Source organism: Aedes aegypti, chromosome 2 (genome assembly GCF_002204515.2).
Source record: "Aedes aegypti strain LVP_AGWG chromosome 2, AaegL5.0 Primary Assembly, whole genome shotgun sequence".
Classification (NCBI taxonomy): Eukaryota; Metazoa; Arthropoda; class Insecta; order Diptera; family Culicidae; genus Aedes; species Aedes aegypti.
In genome coordinates this window covers 288,672,118-288,693,754 of record NC_035108.1, presented here as the reverse complement: position 1 = coordinate 288,693,754, position 21,637 = coordinate 288,672,118, and the positions used below count along the sequence as shown (strand labels likewise).

The 21,637-nt window shown below is 36.6% G+C and overlaps 1 protein-coding gene across 1 annotated transcript; it reads right to left on the bottom strand.

Moving 5' to 3' along the window:
* Positions 1-691: 691 nt before the first annotated feature.
* LOC5565400 (ornithine decarboxylase antizyme-like) lies at positions 692-21,379 on the bottom strand. The gene is given in 5 exon segments (XM_001649675.3): positions 692-2,596; positions 8,132-8,331; positions 8,407-8,455; positions 8,457-8,583; positions 20,827-21,379. Coding segments are annotated over 5 exon segments (723 nt in total). The 5' UTR covers positions 20,883-21,379; the 3' UTR covers positions 692-2,305.
* Between the last annotated feature and the right edge of the window lie 258 nt (positions 21,380-21,637).

The following is a 21,637-nucleotide window of genomic DNA, read 5'->3' as shown; positions in this document are numbered from 1 at the left end:
GTTTCATATAAGCGGGCCTTCCTTAGCCGAGTAGTAAGAGTCCGCGGCTACAAAGCAAAGCCATGCTGAAGGAGTCTGGGTTCGATTCCCGGTCGGTCCAGGATCTTTTCGTAATGAAAATTTCCTTGACTTCCCTGGGCATAGAGTATAATCGTACCTGCCATACGATATACGAATGCGAAAATGGCAACTTTGGCATAGAAAGCTCTCAGTTAATAACTGCGGAAGTGCTCATAAGAACACTATGCTGAGAAGAAGGCTTTATCCCAGCGAGGACGTAATGCCAAGAAGAAGAAGAATAACCGTGTCCCAAATTAACGTGCACTGCCTACCAAATTAAAAAGTTAGTTGTATCATTTCAAATGTGGACCACCCTAATTTTCAATAACACCAAACAAAGGGCCTAACTTATACAAACAGCTTTGTGAAAGACCATTTTCGTCTAATGTTTCATTCCCAAAGCTCAAAATGCGTCTTTCCGCGTAAAACTGCTTTCTGGACCAATGTGCATTGGAGCACAGTACGAGACGCTCACGTGTAAAGTTTCGAACAACGACGCACAACGACCCATCCGTGTCGTAGCTGGAGTGAGGCTATATATTATCACTATCACTATCGCTATTGTTCCTCATAGTAATCGACCAGGTCTTGGATCATTTCGGATAACAAATCAGTTCGCACAATTTAAGTGTCCTGTTTAAGAAACCTAAAATAGTTGTTTTATTAATTTTCAATTCATGCTAGCAATTTTGATAAACACTGATAAATGGTAATAATAAAAATATGTAAAAGTCTGCACATTCATTGTTATTATACTACGTTATTATTGAATATTTCTCTGGCTACTGTTGAAACCTCCGTCAATGCCTCGGTCTCAACCGAAACCAAAGAGGTATTTTTGCGCAATAAAATAATATAATTGTAGGATGTAAGATTTAATTGTTCATTAATTAAAGTAACAAGTAATAGGTATAAAAATATAAAACTGATATAATAGCAATACAAAAATTATACCAGGAATAAATCTTTCTTTCTTAATTGTTCCCACATAAAGTTAAAAACTGTATCAACCAAAAAAATCTGTTTATCTTTTTCTTTTCTCAAGTTCATTGGATGGAGAGTGTGATCTGATGTTTCGATCAATTTTTGTTCCTTAAAAACGAAAACCTCTCAACTTTTCCGACGTGGAGTCGGCAGGACAAAGTCGAACTAAACGCTGCGTCCAATTACAATACCATCGGGTGCTGAGGCCTGTTCTGCCTCGCCGCAACCCGTTTCTGTGTTGTATGAAATTAGTGTGTGGACAGTAAGTAAAATAAGTACAAGTAGTTGTGTAGTGTACAATACGCTGTTTTGGCGGTTCCTCTAAATCTCGTTCTAGTGTGTATCTATGCTTCCGTCTCGCATGAATTTTTCCTTCGTAAAAAATCAAGTCTTGCCTCTTTGCTCTCCGCGTTTTTTTTCTGTTTTGTTCGATGCACTACTTGTGCAGTGGTAAGAAGCGTGGCTTCTTTTAGCAGTTCCATTAGTAAGAACTCGCTCGTTATCGAAGGAATCACTCACTTGATAGACAAAAGTTTCGATTCCACTCCTTTTTTCGCTCTTCTATCGGCGTCCGCTTCTTTGACTCAATTGATGAACTTCAACGGTTCTGTTTTGTTTTAATTTGTATATCTTTAATTTCGTTTTACCTTTTCCTTATAGATTCTAGTTTAATATTTTTGTTTCTTTTTTTGGGTCTTTTTTGTAAAAAATAGGATTTTTTCATCAAAAGATTTTCTACTTTTTAACTTTTTTTGTAATTTTATGTTTTTTGGTTTTTTTTTTTTGTATATTTTCTGTTTATTTAATGATAGAAGCATTTTTCTTAAAACAATTACAAATCGCAAGTTTCGACATCGGGAATAATTAGGATTATGTTTGCTCTTATGTATTAGCTTATATTGTTAGTTCACTTTAATGCTGGTATTGTAATCTTTCGAAAAGAGAGATGTTTTCTGTTTTCTTTAACTTTATGGGTGTATGTTCTAGTTTTTTTTTCTGTTGTTGTTAATGTAATTACGTGTATTCCGGTCTAATGCGTATTGATCAAAACGAACCCACCAAGCGCACTGATTTGGTATGCGACGACCTGCCACCAATCGAAGCTCAGCAGCTCAATAGGTTCTTACTTCGGTCCGTTCGATGTTATGAACGCTCCCTCTAATGATGGATATAAATGTTCGAAGGGCGGCAATCGGCGAAGATTTGATTTTGATCAATACACACCCACCAGGCTTGGTCTGAGTTTCACTGATGAGTTGGTTCACTCCTCGATGTTGTAGATCATGAAGAGATAGTCGTTCTTCTGCTGCTCTTCAATGTGAGGTGGCGCCAATGGTGACTTGGGGCTGACAGGTTGGAAACCGACAAATGAGAATGTACGCACCAGATTTGGACGATCGAGGCGGTCCTTGCGGATGCAAAGGACTACGGCGTCACACTCGAGCTTCTCTTCGGCGAATTCCAGCAGAGAGATGAACGAATGCTTCGATGCCTCGTGCGTCATGGTCGACGGCAGGTTCACATAAAGGATGTTGTCCAACGGGTTGAAGACCTGGAAAATGGATAGAATATTTTATTGTTTTAGGGTGTTTCCGTTATAAGTTTACAACGTTAAATAAGCAATTTAGTTAAAAGTATAGTTCAATATTCATAGGACAAGTGTGATTTCTTGTTTCTCTAAAAAAAATCCGTTTATTTGTGTGCCTTATATTAACTTAGATGAAAACTTGATCGAGTGGTCACCATGAGCGAGTAACAAATCTATTTAGTTCTCAGTGTGAACGATTGATTGTTTCTTCAGATTTGTACTCTTGAAAATTTGAGGTATTGCTGCGATTTATCTTCACCTTAAATAGTAATGGTGATAAAAAAAAATGTAAAAAGGCGCTGAAAGCTGTTGAATCAAGCGTCGAACGAATTGACAAAGAAATCTAAGGGCAATTTCACTAAGATGGGTTCCTCAAGAAGCGCCTTTCGCCCAAGACATTATATTAACCAAATTTAGCATGCTGCCTCTGTCACGCGGCAGGTGTTGGACTGGTACAGAGATAACAATTTTATTTGGTACTGAAAGAGCAACCCGTACATTCCTTCAAGGATTGATCCAGGAATTTTTCAAGGATCTATCAAAGTTTTCGTCTAATTGCCAATAATGATTTCTCAACAAATACCTTAAGGTATTTCCTCTTGAATTCCTCTAGGAATTATTGCAGAAATATTGTCTAATTAAGATGTGGCTCATTAAGAATTGGAACATACACAATACGGCATAATACGTATACAAATGAACAAAATTGAATTCTATTTAAGGTGAAGATGAAACAAAGCCAAACTTCAAATTTTCAAGAGCACAAATCTGGAGAACCGAACAGCCGTTTGAGCTGAAACTTAATCGATTGGTCACCACCAGCTAGTGACCAATCGATTAAATTTTCAGCATGAACGGATGTTTGGTTCTCTAGACTTGTGCTCTTGAAAATTTGAGGTTTGGCATATGTCCTTAAAAAATACGAAAAAAATATATTCCGATTCCAAATAAATTTTTGGACTCTCTTCAGAATACTATTCATTAACCGGCACACAGTATTTTCATCCATCGTTTTGGAAGTTTATTCCATTTAAGAAGATTATAAAATGAAGCCAAACTTTGAATTTTCAAGCGCGCAAGACTGGAGAATCTGACAACAGTTCGCGTTGAAAATCAATCAAATTACATGCTTGCTGGTGGTGACCAAGGGGATAAATTTTCAACGCGGAGCGCTGTTTGGTTCTCAAGTCTTGTGCTCTTGAAAATTTAAGGTGTGGCTTCGTTCTTTAATCACCTTAATTTCAAGTTTGTTGATGTTTTTTGCGATACTCCCATTCGCCTTTAGCTTACTCTTCAAAACAGCACAAAATATTATCTTCCAAAAATCGTCCAACTCATGTCTTGTGCTTCCTTTAGTGCATTATTAAATACATTACTGCCTAAGATCCTTTCCATAAATTTCTTCTTGAATCCCTGTCATGAGCATTTTCTTAGATGATTCTCAATAAAATACTTCTAAAGATGACACCTTTAAGAACCATTAAAACTTTGCTTTTTGGATTCACTCAGAATTAACACATTTAAAATAGATATTTCTCCAAGATCGCAAGAGAAATCTTTAAAAATTCATTCAACGATTTTTCCAAGGATTGCTATAGAAACTTCTCCAAAACATTAAAAGTAATTTCCCAGAAGCATTTCTAGGAGTTCATATAAGCATACCTCCAGAAAATGCATCAGAAGTTCATTTATAGATTTATTCATGAGTTTTTCTAAGGTTTTTTTTAGCAATTCTACAATGTTATACAGTGGTTCCTGGAGCAACTTATGGAATATTCGAAAGCATTTTTTTGTTCTGGGAGGAATTTTGTAATTTTGTTATGTGGAGAAATTTCTGATGGAATACTAGAATTCTGTAAAATTGCATCAAATGTTTGAAAAATTATGAAGTAAATTATAGAAAAAATCACATGGAGAAATACCTGAAAATGGACTTCTGAACAAGGAATGGAAAGGAAATCTCAAAAAAAAAATCTTGGAATCAATAAATCTTGAGAATAAAAATAAAAACATCTTGTATGAATTTTTCGAACATCTTCTAAACGACAAAAAAAATTCTAAGATGAAGCTTTTGGACCACACCTTGGACATAGTGGTTATCACGCCCAATGGTATGGGTGCCCCAGTGTAGATGTAGTTGTGAACCTTAGAGGAAAACAATATGCACTCAGTCTCGAACAACACCCAGAATCCGGGTAAAAAATTTTCAAATTGGGTAATATTTCCATATGCATTTTGATGAGTCTGGAAAGCATGTGCAAGATTATTTGAGGAAAACAAAAACAAACTGTGTATGACGAGCGTATGCTAGTCTCCTGGAAGAGTTCCTGAATACTAGGAAAAATCCATCGGGATAGTTGTTGCCTGATACTTTTTGCTTGAAAGTGGCCACTGAAATTCTTGATCGAATTCTTGAAGAAAGAATTCTTCAGGAAATTTATTAATAAATTTTCCAAATTTCTATTCTACGAACGAACTCAAGGGTTGTCCTAAAAGAAACTGCTGTACCATTTTTGTTATTAGTTTTATCATATGTTATGTTTCTTGTCCAAGGCTTTATTTCGGGAATCTTTGTCAAAAATCAGAGTGAAATTGCTTAGAAAATACTAAAAGAATTCCAAACGCAAAATAATTAAGTTCAGTTCGGTGCAATTTAGAAAGGAATCTCTAAAATACCTCATGTGAGGATTACTCAGAAATATCTTTGAACCAGTTTGTTAATGAATCACATATTGTATGTCATCAAGTTTTTTGGAGTTTTTTTTTCAGGAATGGAATCTTTGAAAGGTGTCAAGAGTCATTTAGGGCAGTCTCAAAGAGGAGTTATCAGGAACAATTGTTTGATTGAATTATTGGAAAGAAATTGAAGTGATTACTTAAAACAAGTGACAATTCCCTAACCTCAAATCGACCTGCTCTACAAATAGAAATTCACATTTTTTACAACAATTGTGCACTAGGCCGTCCCTTATTTTTCGAAAATGCGAAATGTTATAAGTTCGTCATTGTAAAGTGCTCGTTTTGGTAAGAAAAAAATCAGGTAAAAATTTGAAGTCCGTACGTGGACGCTAAGTGGTCCCCCAACGACCCTAAAGGTATTAGGTGTAAATGACCCCCGTGCGCCAAATCGAGCTCGCTGCTCTAGTGTACGCATCATGAGTACGGAAATCCAAAAGTAATAAATTGTTAATCAGCATAGAATTCGAAGAAAAATAATAATTTATACTGTGGATATCTTCATAACACTGCACGCTGACATAAGATTCAGAACTACAAAGAGACCGTTCAAATATTACGTAACGCAACAGGGGGAGGGAGAGGGTCTTCCGTAGTGTTAGGGTCCATACAAAAAACATTTTTTTTTTAATACAAAAGCTTTTACGTGGGGGAGGGAGGGGGTCGTGAATTGGCAATTATTGCATTACATAATATTTGAATCATCCCAAAGAAAATAAACTACTATGTTGATTATCAACGCGCTCAGGACAATTTGTTAGTGGTGGCTTTTCGTACTCATGCTGCATGCACTAGAGCAGCGAGCTCGATTATGCGTACGGGGTCATCTACGCCTAATACCTTCAGGGCCGTTGGGGGACCACTTAGCATCCAAGTACGGACTTCAAATTTTTACCTGATTTTTTTCTCACCAAAACGAGCACTTTACAATTACGAACTTATAACATTTCGCATTTTCGAAAAATAAGGGACGGCCTATTGTGCACTTATGGAGTAGAATATGTTTCAAATAGTTGATTTCAATCATTTGTCTCTAGCATTGGATGGTGAATTTAGTCCTAAAATGTTTAATGAATTCTTGTTTTTATTTGATAATACGAAAGAGTATGTTCTTGCAACTACTTTAGCAAGTTTTCCAGCTCAAATAACGGCTACAACATATTTAAAGTTTAATTTTAAAAGTTTTTCCAAATATGAACCTTGACACTTTTGAACATGTTTGACATTCACATTGTCGACAAAATTGCCACAGGGCTTTTAGTTTTAACACTGGGGTTGTTCCTACCTGACATTTCGGAAGGGACACGGAAAACAAAATTTAACCAAAACTTTGAGTTTAAACCAAGGGGTGCGACAAATTAAAAAAACGGAAAAAATATGTTTTTTTGATCTAAACCAACGAAAATTATTTAAAAATTGAGTAAACATGTTTTTCTGGCCTAAACTTGGGCGATTGGTACTTAAATTGAGACAGGGCTTTAGGACCCTGTTTACCACACTACCTACCTATTGATAGTATCGTAGATAAAAAGTGAGGTGACGACTCGTAGTCTCTACTTCAACCTCTTATATAATCCTTTAAGAAATTTCTGAACGATTTGAAGAAATTTCTTTAAAATATGTGAATAATTGCCTTAAAAGGAATTCCTGTATGAATGCTTAGAGGAATATTTAAGAGTTGTTACTAAATTTTGAACCAATCTTTTCAGGAATTACAAGGGAATTACTACCTGGGTATTTTTTTAAGGGAGCCTTTAGATAATTTCCTTCATTTTTTTTTTTGGAATAAGTTAATACAACATCCCGGAAAATTTTGGAGATAATTCTTTATGAGAAGATTTTGACGTTCCAGTCGGATTTTGGGATCTAATAATACAGTTTCTTCTCCTTGGTCTCAAGCCGTATTGGATCTTATTCAAAAATTCGTAGAAATAGAAGTTTTTTTTTCTGAGAAATTTCTGATACAATATGTGAATAGATCAAAACTCCGAAAAAATTCAAAACATTACAACTCGTAGTAGTATGTTTTCATAGTTGTTCAGACATGAGATGTTCTATGGGAAAATCCAATCTCCCATATCTTCTTTACCATTCTTACCATAAAAATAGTGTTCAGTGAAATTTTCAGCTTTCTAGGTGGTGATTTAAAGGTGGCCCAAAGACGATTATATGGAAATTGGAGAAATTTTGTAAAATGTTCCGAACACGTTAGTACTGGAATGTAAGTACAAACTTATCATCCCATAGTGAAAACTCATTCTTCAAACCATAATAAAGAAAATTTCTGAAGAGAGCTACTCAATCTGACGGATATTAATGAGTTTGTTTGCTATTATGTAGCTTCATATGGAATTATAGCCCAGCAAATATCTACAAAAATCCCAAACAAAATTAACTTAAAGGAAATTTGTTTCTTCAGCAACGTCATTCATTAAGTTCTTCAAAAGTTTTCACTATGTGACAAGTTTGAACATACATTACAGTACGGACGTGTTTGGAACGTTTTTCAAAATATCTCCATAGTAATTTCTATATAAACCTTCATTGTCTTTGGGCCACCTTTAAATCATCACATAGAAAGCTGAAAATTTCACAGAACACTATTTTTTTTTAAAGGAAGATATGGGAGATTGGATTTTCAAACATTTTTAAATTTTGAACCGCCCTAATTCGCAGTACACTTAACCATGGGTAAATTTCAGACCTTTTGCACTCTAGTAAACTTCCACTGCCAGTTGTTACTTTCCAAAATACCGCACTTACCGTTTCCCAGACGCTGTACTTCTGCGGAGTGACGAACAACTTCAGCGAGATTTGCGTTGGCGTGGGCTGGTTCAGCACTTCCTGGATGACGGCGGCTTCATGTTGGTTCATGAACTCTACGGTCGACTCGGTATCGTCATAATCGGTAAACTCAGACGAAGCGGTGGTTGTCGAATCGATAGATGTCTTGCGATTGTATTCTGTTGGCGGTTGAAAATTTAACAGATAAGAAAAACGGAACTACCTTTAAAGCTCATCCAGAGGGTGTTTGTTACCTTTCAAGGGAGACGCCCTATCGTGGTCCGTTCGGGATTGTGGGACATCAGGACCACCACAGCGGTCCTACAGCCAACGAAACACAGTAGGAGTCGAAGCCTGCCGACGAAGAGGAGGAGGAAGAGGAAGAAGAAATCGTGCGCTTGGTGGCACGATTACTACTACTAATTGGCTCACTGAAAAAGAAGAACAAAGAAATGGGATGATTATTATTCAACTGGTAAGTTTGATATCAACAAATGAGACGTGCACCGGAAACGATTCAAATTTCAGCACTTTAAAGTCAGGTATCATATGAATATGTGATACGGTCCTCGTATAACTTGAAAGTGTGACACCCAATAGATTCGCGATTTTGTTTGTACAGCAAATTCTTCATTTTTTGTTTGTTTTGTGCTTTCTTGTGGGATCATTTCCGTTTGCATATAAACAGAAATGCAAATGGGATGTTTCTGCTTTGCTCTAATATTTCTGAATAAACATTTTACTTTGTGCAACTCAGTGACTGTGCAAGACATTTGCAAGACCATGTCAAATATTAGCATAAGCATTGATGACCGTACAATTCGTTGTTGCTACTCCGAGAATAATCGAAGTTGCCCAAGGAACCAAGAGATGTAGCTTGGGATTAGCTCTCCAACTTTAATATACACTTTCGAGAACTCCAAACATTAAAAAGTCAATAACGGCGCCGGCCACGTCATTACGATCATCGGGGAAGGGAAGGAATGTTAGTGTGACATCCATTATTACTAGAGACCGAGATCATCTCTGCATCTCCATGGTTTTCATGGGAAGCAGTTTTGTTAGTTGGGAGTGATCATAGCTGAATGATCAGGATTCACCTTGGTAAGTGATGCGATTCATACAAACTCAGTTCAAAAATCACTTATCAGTACTCTGAAGACAACGTGAACATACGGTAAGTCCACCGAAATTTTCCGTTTCGAAATTGAATATAAGTATATTTGGCAACAAAGTATCTAGAATGTAATATTTTCATGGATTCCTCAAACTATTTTCTTCAAAAATGCTGTAGTTTTTTTTTTGTTTCTTTTGGTCTGATTGTTTTTATGGCATAAGCTTAAGAAAGTAAGCACAATTATGCATTTTCGCTTAATTCTTAATCAATGAAGAAAATACTACTAAGATTTTTTGAATGAAACTGGACTTTGAACTGTAAACTTTAAATCCCACAAGACCGACACGAATCACTCTTCTGGTGTTAAAAGTCGTAAATACGCAATCAATCAATCACGAGGAAGGTTGGACCCATAGGCCGAGGGGTGGTTTGATCGGAATAAACATTTGGCTTTTTTACTTAGCAACTGTATCAACACTCTAACAAAATTTGGTTGATTACAGCTGTGGACACTTAGCCTAGAACGACCCATATGGGCTGTAACAGTGGTTCGCAAGCCATTTACGGTCCTTTTTGAGATTCTATGATTCTATATGAAATGTAATTTCAAAACACGATTCGATGTGAGAACTTTTTGCAAATGGTAAGAAATAATATCATGTTAAATGCGATGTTGATTGCGAAGTGTAAATTGTTTGAAGATCTTGTTCTCGATCGAATCCTATTTGTTCGAATCCAAGGCCCACTTGATTTTGCTGTCGTAGACGGGAATGGAAAACGGGCTTCGATCGAAAGAGCATTCGAACGAAGGGTGATGAACTAACGATATCGCCTAAGAATGGGATAAGTACATACCCAAGTAATCAACTAACATTTTAATTTGCCCTGCAAGCTAATAGAGTTCTATTATACAGCTGGCATGCCATATATTAGCCTATAATCTCCAAACAGGCAATCATAGGCCTAGTGGTTACTTGGGTAGCTTGGAAAGAAAATAAACCGCCACAAATCATCGAGAAGAGAATCCTTCAACTGATCCATCAAAGGTTTTGCTCGAAACTCGCCAAAAACTTACAGAAGTGTTGGAATTCTTCGAAGATTTCGCGAAGCACCAGTTTTCACCCGGAATGTACTCATCGTTCCAGTGGAACCAGTTCATAAATAATGACTAGAATTTTGTTGTGTCCAATTAAACTTTTCAGTAAGACGTGACTTATATTTCAAATGAATTAAAACCTAAAATTCGTGAGCGCTTCTGGATTCATATCATATAACAACAGGATTTTCCAAATTAGTGCCAAAATAGTAATATTTGGAAGTGGTGCAAGCGTCTTAAACGCAAATTTTACATAAATTTGTAATTTTCCGACCTATTTTCAATTTTTAAGCATCGTTCTGTTCAAAATTGATATTTGTTAAGTTTGCAACACATCATATTTGTTTCAAACAAGAATTAGTTTTAGCTAAATGTAGTTTTCTATATTTTTGTCTACATTTTACGAAAAACGACTGGAAGCTTAGTAAGGTATTTATCAAACAAAAAACGGAAGAAGAGCTTAAACGACTCCCTATACACACCCCGCACAATACAAATGTCGTCCAACACGTCGTTGGCGAGTAGTGTGTGGTCTTTAAATACCTAATAAATAATGCGTTCTCGGCTAGGCATTGCATATATAATAGAAAGCGTTGTGGTTGGATGAGCAGAAGACGTGTAACTTTTTCGCAAATTACACATCAATTTATCCATTTAATCCATTTAATGTTGTAAGTGATCCATTAGCTGTGGGTGTTCAAATAGTTGCGGTAGTACCATTAATTCTGATTTCATTGAATTACCCACATAACCGACACTACTAATCGACGTATTGGCTTGTTGATACACGAAATACTTGAAAACATGGTTCGAATTGCTTCAAAATTGATGAAATACCACAAAAACCGATAAAACTTTTCTCACTTGTACCAATAGTTGCGGTAAAGTGTTCCTATAATGGAGGGTCCCATAAGAAACCAACGGATACCGCAACTATAGGAACACATATTGAAAATATACCGCAACTAAAGGAAGTACCCATAGTCGAGGTATTATTTTTCACTGACAAGCCGTTAGATACTGCGATAAAATTATGTTTCTCAATAGGTAAAAGGGCGTTACTTTCCGTTACAACATGTATGGCACTTTTTGAATTTTTAGCGTTCAAATGAAGTTGAATCGTGCTTAATACCTCCGCTATTGGAACATTTACTCTTAGGTAGGTGTATCAGTTATGGACATAATGGATAACTAAAAATAGGGATCAAATAGGGAACCACTATAGCCATAACTGGTACACTTTCCCTAAATGTAATGTTTAGTTTTACAATTGTTGTTCTAAAAAAGTTATCGAGTTACAGAATACAAAACCAGTGTAAATGTGATCCAAGCAACCAACTTTCACACTGTTTTTTCAACTCCATATCGAGTTACCGACTATCGAATAAGAATAAGTTGACTGTAGCTGTTTTATCTTCGGTCAAAAATTCTCCGAGGCAAGACGGCCACCGCATAAAAAGATGGAATTTACTGAAGAATCTTTCATTTGCCAATGTTTGTAACATCCGAAGATATTAACTTCAACATCTGATGGTATTCATCTTCAAGTAATTGAACTTTTAAGATATTCTGTATTTCTTTCACTACTGGACTGCGAAGTGCGGCTTCATAAGTGCGGAATTGCGTTGAATTATGTTGGTGCCTTCACAGCACTTATTCTTTGGATGAAGAATAAGCCCGCTGAAGACACCGACTAATGCGCAATATTATTGAGAAAAACAAATTTCAATAAAATTCTGAGGTTTCACTGAAAACATTATATACAGTTGTTGGAATAAGCGAAGTAGATGTCCCCATATCTGTGGTTTATGGACGTCGTCACTCAACACACATCTAACAATCATCGATTGATCATTCTCTTCAGCATCCACATCATCACAATATACGTTCGAGACATAGAAAGGAGAGCAAAGTGCGACAGATAAACAGATAGATTTACTATTAGCACTTCAGTTCACATGTACCTATCGATAGTGACAGTCGGGAGCGAGTCTTTACCTAACACTAAAATTGTACAATCGTCATATCACATCGCATCTATCGTTCTATATTTTGTTATGTGTTTAGTTTTGCATAAGTTCAATGTGAATGTAGTATAAAATTAAATAAATAGAAAACCCCAAAGAATATTGTCGATCTCGAGAAACCTGCTAGTCTTTAGCTATGCAAACATGGTCCTTCGAGCCGGATAGAGTGTCGAAAAGGAATCCGCTCTAGCTAGTACCTATGATCCGCCATTCAAAAACTGGCTGCCTTCCACAAGATTGTATGGTGACTACGCCATTACGTCGCTGCTTATAGTTGGAAATAATATCAGGCATTTTCATGCCTCACATAGGTGAGTGCATTTCCATTCAATATAATCCAATAAGAGTTGTTCTACCGGAGTCTCTTTTGCATGTTCACCTTCAATGCTACTGGATGCTGTGATCTTTCTACGGAGAACGACGGTTTCTATTGAAACATCCCGAGCCAATTTAAGTAGCGCACATAGCCTTTTTGATGTATGTAAAAGTTGCCGATACCCTGGGAGTCACTGGCCATTACGGCAGTCATAATCTTACGCTGCGACGAGAATCAATCACGCTATTCGTTGAAGAAGAAGACATCGTCAACTGGAATTGTATCTCTTTACCCGAGTGAAAGCTGTCTGATTGTGTCAATTAAAGGCAATAACTGCCTGATACCAGGTAATTAAGGTTCCTTCCAGTTTCACGTGCCTTGTGTGGTCTACGCTGTTACCTGTTTACAGTTTTCACCGTTGATCATCAATATGTCAGCTGCCGAAAGGAAACTACGCGGTTTGAAGAACCGAAAACGCAGCATCCTTGCATCACTATCTGCGATTGGGTCATTTCTCACTAGCTACCAAGCCGATCGGGACAAGCGTGAAGTACCCGTGCGCTTAGAGAATCTCATCGCATTGTGGACTGAATTTAATGAAGTACAAGGAGAACTTGAGACACTAGAAGAAGCAGATGACGTTCTGGAAGGATACCTAAAGGAGCGCACAGATGTAGAGAGATTATACTACAGGGCAAAGGGTACGTTGCTCCAACTAAATGAAACCGAATCATCGTCAATCGTACGAGTTTCAGACACAAATCAAGTTTCGCATGTTAAGCTACCAGACATTAAACTACCAGTTTTTGATGGAAATTTTGATAGTTGGCTCAATTTCCACGATTTATTCGTGTCTCTCGTGCACACATCTGCTAACTTGTCGACGATACAGAAGTTTTATTATTTACGTTCCTCTTTGTCGGGTGAAGCACTGGAACTAATCCAAACAATTCCCATCAGCAACGAACAATACCCTGTTGCATGGAATTTGCTCGTGAGCCATTACCAAAATACCCGACGATTGAAGCGAACTTACGTGCAATCTTTGTTCGAATTTCCTTGCATGAGGCGTGAAACTGCCGTGGAGTTGCACTTACTGATCGATAAGTTTCAAGCCAACGTCAAAATCCTCAAGCAGCTTGGTGAACGAGTCGAATACTGGGATGTGCTTCTAATTCAATTGCTAAGCACACGATTGGATTCAGTTACACGTCGTGATTGGGAGGAATTTTCTGAAAATAACAATGCCACGAAGTTTCAGCAGCTAATCGATTTTCTACAACATCGGGTTAATGTCCTCGAAACTGTCACAAACAACTCGACAGACGTAGCCCCGATTACTAAAAGAGTTAATTCTCAACGCTCTAGTTACTACGGTTCAGTTCAGCCAACATATCAGCCATGCCCAGCATGCTCCAATCATCACTTGATTTATCAATGCGAGAAATTCTTGGAAATGACGCTTGAGGAAAAGGAGAATTTTGTACGGAATCAACAGCTATGCCGAAATTGTTTACGTCGAAATCATCAAGCGAGGAATTGTGCTTCAGAGAGTAGCTGCCGTAGGTGCTGTGGTAGACATCACACACAGCTATGCAATTCAGATGAAACTACAGTGAACAGTCATCCTGCATTTGCTGTTCATTCAAACGCGTCTCAGGTATCAGTTCAGCCACGTAGCAACAATGAAGCTGATCAGTATACACGCACAGCATACAGTGGAATTACCAGCTGCGCATCCCAAACCGCAGGAAAAAATGTGTTTCTGGCCACAGCAAGCATCATTCTGGTGGATGAAGACGGGATTGAACACCAAGCAAGGGCTTTGTTGGACTCCGGCAGCGAATGTTGCTTCGCATCGGAAGCCTTTGTTCAACGCATGCGCGTTCGTCGCTACGCAGCCAATATCCCCATATCAGGAATAGGTCAATCATCAACTAACGTCCGTTGGAAGTTTCGATCGACGATAAAGTCTCGGTTAACTGAATATACATCCACAATCGAGGCATGCATTCTTCCAAAAGTCACCGTAAACTTGCCTGCCAACTCCGTTGACGTATCCAGCTGGTCCATTCCAACCGGCATTCATCTAGCTGACCCGCACTTCAACCAGTGCGGGCCAATTGACGTAGTATTAGGCGCCGAAATATTTTTCAATATCTTCAACGTTGCTGGTTACATTTCATTGGGCACTTCACTCCCGTCGTTGGTAAATTCGACTTTCGGTTGGATAGTGAGTGGCTCAGCACCTCAATGCTATAAAACTGCGACAGTCGTTTGCAACATGGCTTCAATAATGCACAATGAATCAGCTTCAACGAACAACATTCAAGTAAACAGAGGACAGAGTGTTGTTGAACAACCGAAAGTTCAGAATCAACGTTACCAGTATTCACGCTATTTTTATTCTACGGACTACTGTCAATCACGGATAACAGAATAAACTTGAATCAAGGCCCTCAATTCAAGGGGTCCAGGTGAGGACCTTTCCAACATTTCTTTTATTTTGAATCAGGCTACCTGGTCTTTTTTTACATGTATGCACGAGCCCATCGGCAATCCGTACTCACTAACCAGTGGTCATCGAAGCACCGACGAAACGCAGTACCTAAAGAGCACCCGGGGGCAGACGTTTCAGTCAGTTAAATTCAATACCCTTGAAATGGATTTATCGGCGTCGTAATTGGAGTGTCCAGAAATTGTTATTTCTGCCGGGGGCAGTATGTTGGAATAAGCGAAGTAGATGTCCCCATATCTGTGGTTTATGGACGTCGTCACTCAACACACATCTAACAATCATCGATTGATCATTCTCTTCAGCATCCACATCATCACAATATACGTTCGAGACATAGAAAGGAGAGCAAAGTGCGACAGATAAACAGATAGATTTACTATTAGCACTTCAGTTCACATGTACCTATCGATAGTGACAGTCGGGAGCGAGTCTTTACCTAACACTAAAATTGTACAATCGTCATATCACATCGCATCTATCGTTCTATATTTTGTTATGTGTTTAGTTTTGCATAAGTTCAATGTGAATGTAGTATAAAATTAAATAAATAGAAAACCCCAAAGAATATTGTCGATCTCGAGAAACCTGCTAGTCTTTAGCTATGCAAACAACAGTTTTGTTTGTTAATATTAATATTGAAAATAATAGTTTTGTGCAAAGCGGACACCATATGACAGAGGCGCGTCCACGTTCAAAACGATGGCAAAAATTTTGTACGCAGCGAAGCTAACAAAAACTTTAACCCTATGGGAACCTGGGCTGGGAATTGACAGTTACTATACTTCAGGGGCTCAAACACAATAGGGTTTAAGTGACATTTTGGTCGGGTTTAAGATGAGTTGATTGAGGAAATTGCACTGTTTCCAAGAATTTTGTTTAAGATTTCAACCTGGATTTTCTCAAGGAGAATCACAGAAATTGATTGTAACAAAAGATTACAGTCGTCTCTCCACATCTCGATATCGAAGGGACCATCGAGATAGGGAGAGATCGAGATATAGAACAAACTGCTAATGAATACTAGATTGAAAATCTCTCCGTTACCAGGAAGATTAAAAACAAATAGACGTCATTTCATCTGTGCAAATTGTTTTGAATCCCTAAAATCTAGTCTAGCAACCTATGATGATGGGCATATCGAAATACGGAGAGAAAACCGGGAACGAAAATTACATCGAGATAGGGAGATATCGAGATAAGGAGGATGTCGAGATATGGAGAGTGAAAATGTATGCAGAATGAAGGGACCGAAAAAAAATCATCGACATAAGGAGAGATATCGAGATGTAGAACATCGAGATGTGGAGAGTCGACTGTATTTCAGAAATCACGTGAATTCCTCCACAAATTCCTTGAAAATTTTGTTCATGAAGGCCCTAATTATTTCAAGATTTTATCCAATGATTTATCAATCGATTTCCCTGGCATATCCTCTAAGATTGCCGGTCAAAACGTGTTTTAAAATTCATTTTTTAACTTCTCCAGAAATTTCTAGAGGCTTCCTATAAAATTGTCTTCCAGGATTAATGTAAGATTTCAACTAAGGATTTCTCTAAATATACCATCAGCAATTGCTCCAGAAATTCCTTTCAAGATTTCTATAGAAATTCCTCCAGTCATTTTTTGAGAGTTTCTCAAGTAAGTCTTGACAGTTTTTTTTTCCATGAATTCGTCCAGGAATGTCTCCATGGAAATGTCAAGAATTTTTTTCTGAAAAATAAATCCGTAAGGTATTTGTTAAGAAAATCCTAACGGAACCTCTGATAAAACTTATGTGACTGTAAATGTCATCCTTAATGAAATATAAGTGAATAACTCCTGGCTTCTTGAGGAAGGTTCAGAAGAAAAAAATAAATCGTATCGGGATAGTATCCGCAGGGTTTTTGAAAGAAATTTCTCGAAAATCATTAGACAGAATCTCTATAGAAAATTGTGTAGGAATGATCGCAAGAATTATTAGAAAAAATGTTGTAGGATTAATTGGTGTGAAAACTTAAATAAACTTTTGAATAATGCTTGAGTATTTTTTGAGAAATTTATTTGAATTTATTGGATTTTTTTTGGGGAAGCTGTAGATTGTTCTGAAGCAACCTTCAAGGAATTCTGGATTTCTGGGAGGAACGTGGATGAATCCATGAAGGCGGAGGAAATCTTGCAGGGTTTCTTAAAAAAAAAACTCTCAGGCTATTTTTTTTCAAACACTCCTTTGTGGATTTCCTAGGAAGAAAATCTTTAGAAATCTTCGGAAGATCTCCTAGAGTAGTAACTGGAGAATTTGGTTGAAGGATTTGTGAAAAAATATCTGGATGCAATACTAGTAGTTTTAAAAAATACAATCAAAGTAATTTCTGAGGAAGTTACTAGAGGTGGTAGCTTCGAAGTTCTCTAGGATTGTCTGGAGCAAATTCTTCTAAACATCCGTCAAAAAATTACTGGAAGAATTTACGGGAGACGGTAGATAATTCTGTAGAAGAATTTCTGGAGAGATCCATGTAAGCCATGAAAGCATTATAAATAAAATTACTATGATAATTCCTGAAGCTATTCCTCGGGGAATCTAGGACGAAAATTTTAAAGAGCCTGTTGAAACTGTTATAGTCCTTTAAAGGTTTCTTTGGAGCCTGTACAATTTTGCATCAGGATTCAATGCAAGCAAAAAAAGGAAAAAGAGATTTAAGAGAGAATTTTGGTTAAAATAGAAACTTTAAACTTCCATTTAAAAATAGACTTTCTAAAGACTTGCATTAAAATAGAGATCAAGTCTCTAAAATGAAACGTACTACCAGTCCTATAGAATCATTAATTAGATCACTTTTGTTATCAGTCATATTAAAAATATGATTATGTTATATATTCATATCCTTTTAAAATCGATTTGATTAAACAAATTTGACAAAAAAAACTGCTTGATTTTACAACCTCAAATTTCAAAAATATAAGAAACACATGATGATTTGAGATTTTTGAAAATGTCCCTTCTTATGAGGTTTTTAAACGAGGCACGAGGCAAGATTGCCACTCGTATGGGGCAAGAAGACCACCAGAGCAAAATGCCACAAATTTTGTTTATTATTATTTCCCCGCCTAAACGATGAATTCTAGAGTAAGTTAAGATAAAAACTGAGGGATAAAAGTTGATTTATAGTTTTAAAGTAATTTTACGAAAATTATTTAGTTCTCATTTTATTTGACTGTAACAATAATAGTAAAATAATTTTCAGAAACCATTTTAAATGTTCAAAAAGGTTTATTTTGATTTTATTTAGTAGGAAACATTGATTTAATACAATATTAAACAAGAAAAATAAAAGTTCATTTGATTTTATATGAGAAAATTGCGGTGTCCCTTTTGCCCCATACGACATACTGTTTTTATATATGTAAAACTTAATGTCAAAAGGACTTTTTCGAAAAAAATTCCTCACAGCTATATCAAACAATTGAAAATAATCAGTACTGTGCGGAAAAATCAATATGTTTTATATTTATTGGGAGTCAAACCTTGTTTTCCAGTCTTAAATGCCTATAATATTTCGCATTTTTCACGTTGGTGAGTAAAAGACAGTTTTCTATTTTTTTGTACTAAACATTTTTAACTGTAATATTTACACAACCCTTAATTAGTACACTATTTATTCTTATCCTGCGTTAAACATAAAAAAATGATTTGAACTACGTGAAATTAGAGGTGGTACTTTTGCCCCGGGTGTCGCTCTTGCCCCATGATCCCCTAGTACATGTCCTATCCACTTCCCGCGCCACTGCCGTGTGCTTAGCTTACAACTAAATTTGGTTTTATAATTTCACATTTTTTCTCAATTTTGAACATGATGCTCATCTACCCCAAGAGTGCAAACTCGTTGATATACTCAAAACAGTTGAAATAATATTCAAATTTGATAAAAGTTTTGCTTCAGATTATCTTCAGAAGATTGCTCTATAACTATACGACCAAAAAAGTATGAATGAATTTGTTGGCGCAACAAAAATATAACTTTCAAAATGATCGAATCTCATAGCACAGATACATTTTTAACTACTATGTATATTTTGACAATGTTCACGTTGTGATGTTGATTTTTTAGTTGAAATTTTTAACCGTTATATCAATTTAATGTTATTCATCAGAATTCCAACTAATTTATTGAAAAATTTCGGCGATAGCGTCACAAAGGGTGTTTATCTTGTTCTTACCTTTTCAGTTTTTTCAGTGTAAATCTTACTAATATTCATTAATTGAAAATTGCGAGATGAATTGGCAACAATAATGACGCGTATATTCAACGATCTAGGGGAAAATGGGGCAGTTTGGCCACCTTAGGAAAAATAATAATTCGTTTGACGAAAAGTTTTCTCCGACTGGGGCGGAAATCGAACCCACACTCCGTAGCACAATACGCCTAAACGACTGACGCCGCTAACCGCACGGCTACGAAGCCCACAAAATTATATCATATAATCTAATAAATCAATTAATTTTTTCGCTACACTTGAAAGTTATTAGTATGAATAAACACTCCATGCAAAAAGATTGAATTTAAAAAAAACATCCCAACAGTCAATTTTTATCATTCTAAAATTATGAAATTTGGGGCAATTCGGGGCAATATGGGCAGTTTTTTCGAACTTCATTTATTTCTTTTTCTTTGAGTTTAAAACACTGACTTGTAGCATGTATATTGCTCCATTTCTTTGCCAGCTTTGGGGTTGCATTAACATGCAACTTTCAGATGAAATTTCAAGAATTTATGCAGTTTTCAAGGGGTGCTCATTCCATCCCATTGGCCAAACCTAACCCTACTTCGTTTACTTCAAGTTTTCAGCCTAAACGGCTGTTCTGTTCGTTAGATTTGTGCTCTTGAAGATGTTTTACCTTGAAAATGACAATTTTAACAATTAAAAACCTTCGATTTTTAACTCATTTGAAAACAAAATATTACTTCAAGAAAAAAAAATACACATTTCTTCTCCAAAGTATGCTAAGATGAAACAAATTAATTATAGAGATGAGCCAGCCTTTGCCTGAAAATCTGAGATAAATAAAAATAAACTTATTTTCTTCAGAAGCAAGCAAGTTTCGAATCAGCCGATCATTCACGATTTTATAAACAAACAAATCTCTGGAATTTTTGTTGAATAACTGGAGCAGTTTTCTTCTAGTTGATATTAATCGAAGTTTAATGCTGTAATGTTCTACAAATTTATCCGAAATATAGTCTTAAAGAGAATGATGCAAAAAGTTATCATTAACCCCTAGAGGTTTACGGACCACCGATTAGGAAACACTATGTTCAGGTTGCATATTCCATTATATGTAGTAGGTATCATAAAATCACATAATCAAAGGAGATAAAAACCTGTTAACCAGTGTTGTGGTTTTCGGTAACGCTAATTTTAGCATCGATTCAAAATATGACAAAAGAACACTTTTCTTAATAGTTCTCAAAGTAAAAATTACCTTTTTTAATTGCAAATAATTATTTTGAACCAACTTTCAATTATTTAGATTTAAAATTTTTAATATACCATGTATATTATATGTATAATAAAAGCTGCTCACCTGCTTACCCAAAACACACAAATTCACTTCTGAAACTCACCTCCTCATCTGCAGTTCCATAATGCTCGAAATCTCTGAGGCAACAAATTTCATCATTGGGTTAAATTAATTATCACGGTTGAGTTAACTTTTAAAAGGTGAGTTAGCTTTGAACGGGAGAGTTGCTTCTTTGTCTTTTTTTACTAATAAATGCTTAAAATCACTAAGTTTTTTTAATTTGTACTCTAAGGTGAGCTGATGTGCGTTTTTTTTCAAAATCCTACAACCTGTATCGCTTTCACAACCCGCGAAAAATCAAAGTTTATCGATGCTCAAAATCAAAGCCTTTCTCGTTCACTGGTAAATTAAAAGTTCTACGCAATCAGTGCCGTGGTCAGGTGATTTAAATATTTTCACTCGTTACGATTTTCCTTCTTTGCACTTTCAAGTTATTCACGCGCGTTGCGGCAACTTTTTCTGAGGATATTTTTTTTTTCAAATGATTGAAGACTACGAGAACGTGTCCACTATCGCAAGAGTGTACATTTTCGCGGATGGAATCCGACTGAATCGAAATTCGCAAATGTTCAAAGAGAGGCCCAATGGTCGTCGCCGGTTGCTCTGCGATTATTGCATACAGGGAGCGTTGTTGGCCTGGCCTGGGACAACAACAGTCGGACGATCTTTCGAATACCGCACAGCTGTCGTTGTATTTGTACAGGGCTGGTAGCAGGTTTCTTTTCGGAGACTTGGTCTTCAATGAAAGTCTCTATAGAGTCTCTATGTTTAATGGGGTCATGCACAAATTACGTCACGCTCCAAGGGGGGGGGGGTCGAGCCAAGCGTGACAAGTCTTACAAAATTTTCGGAAG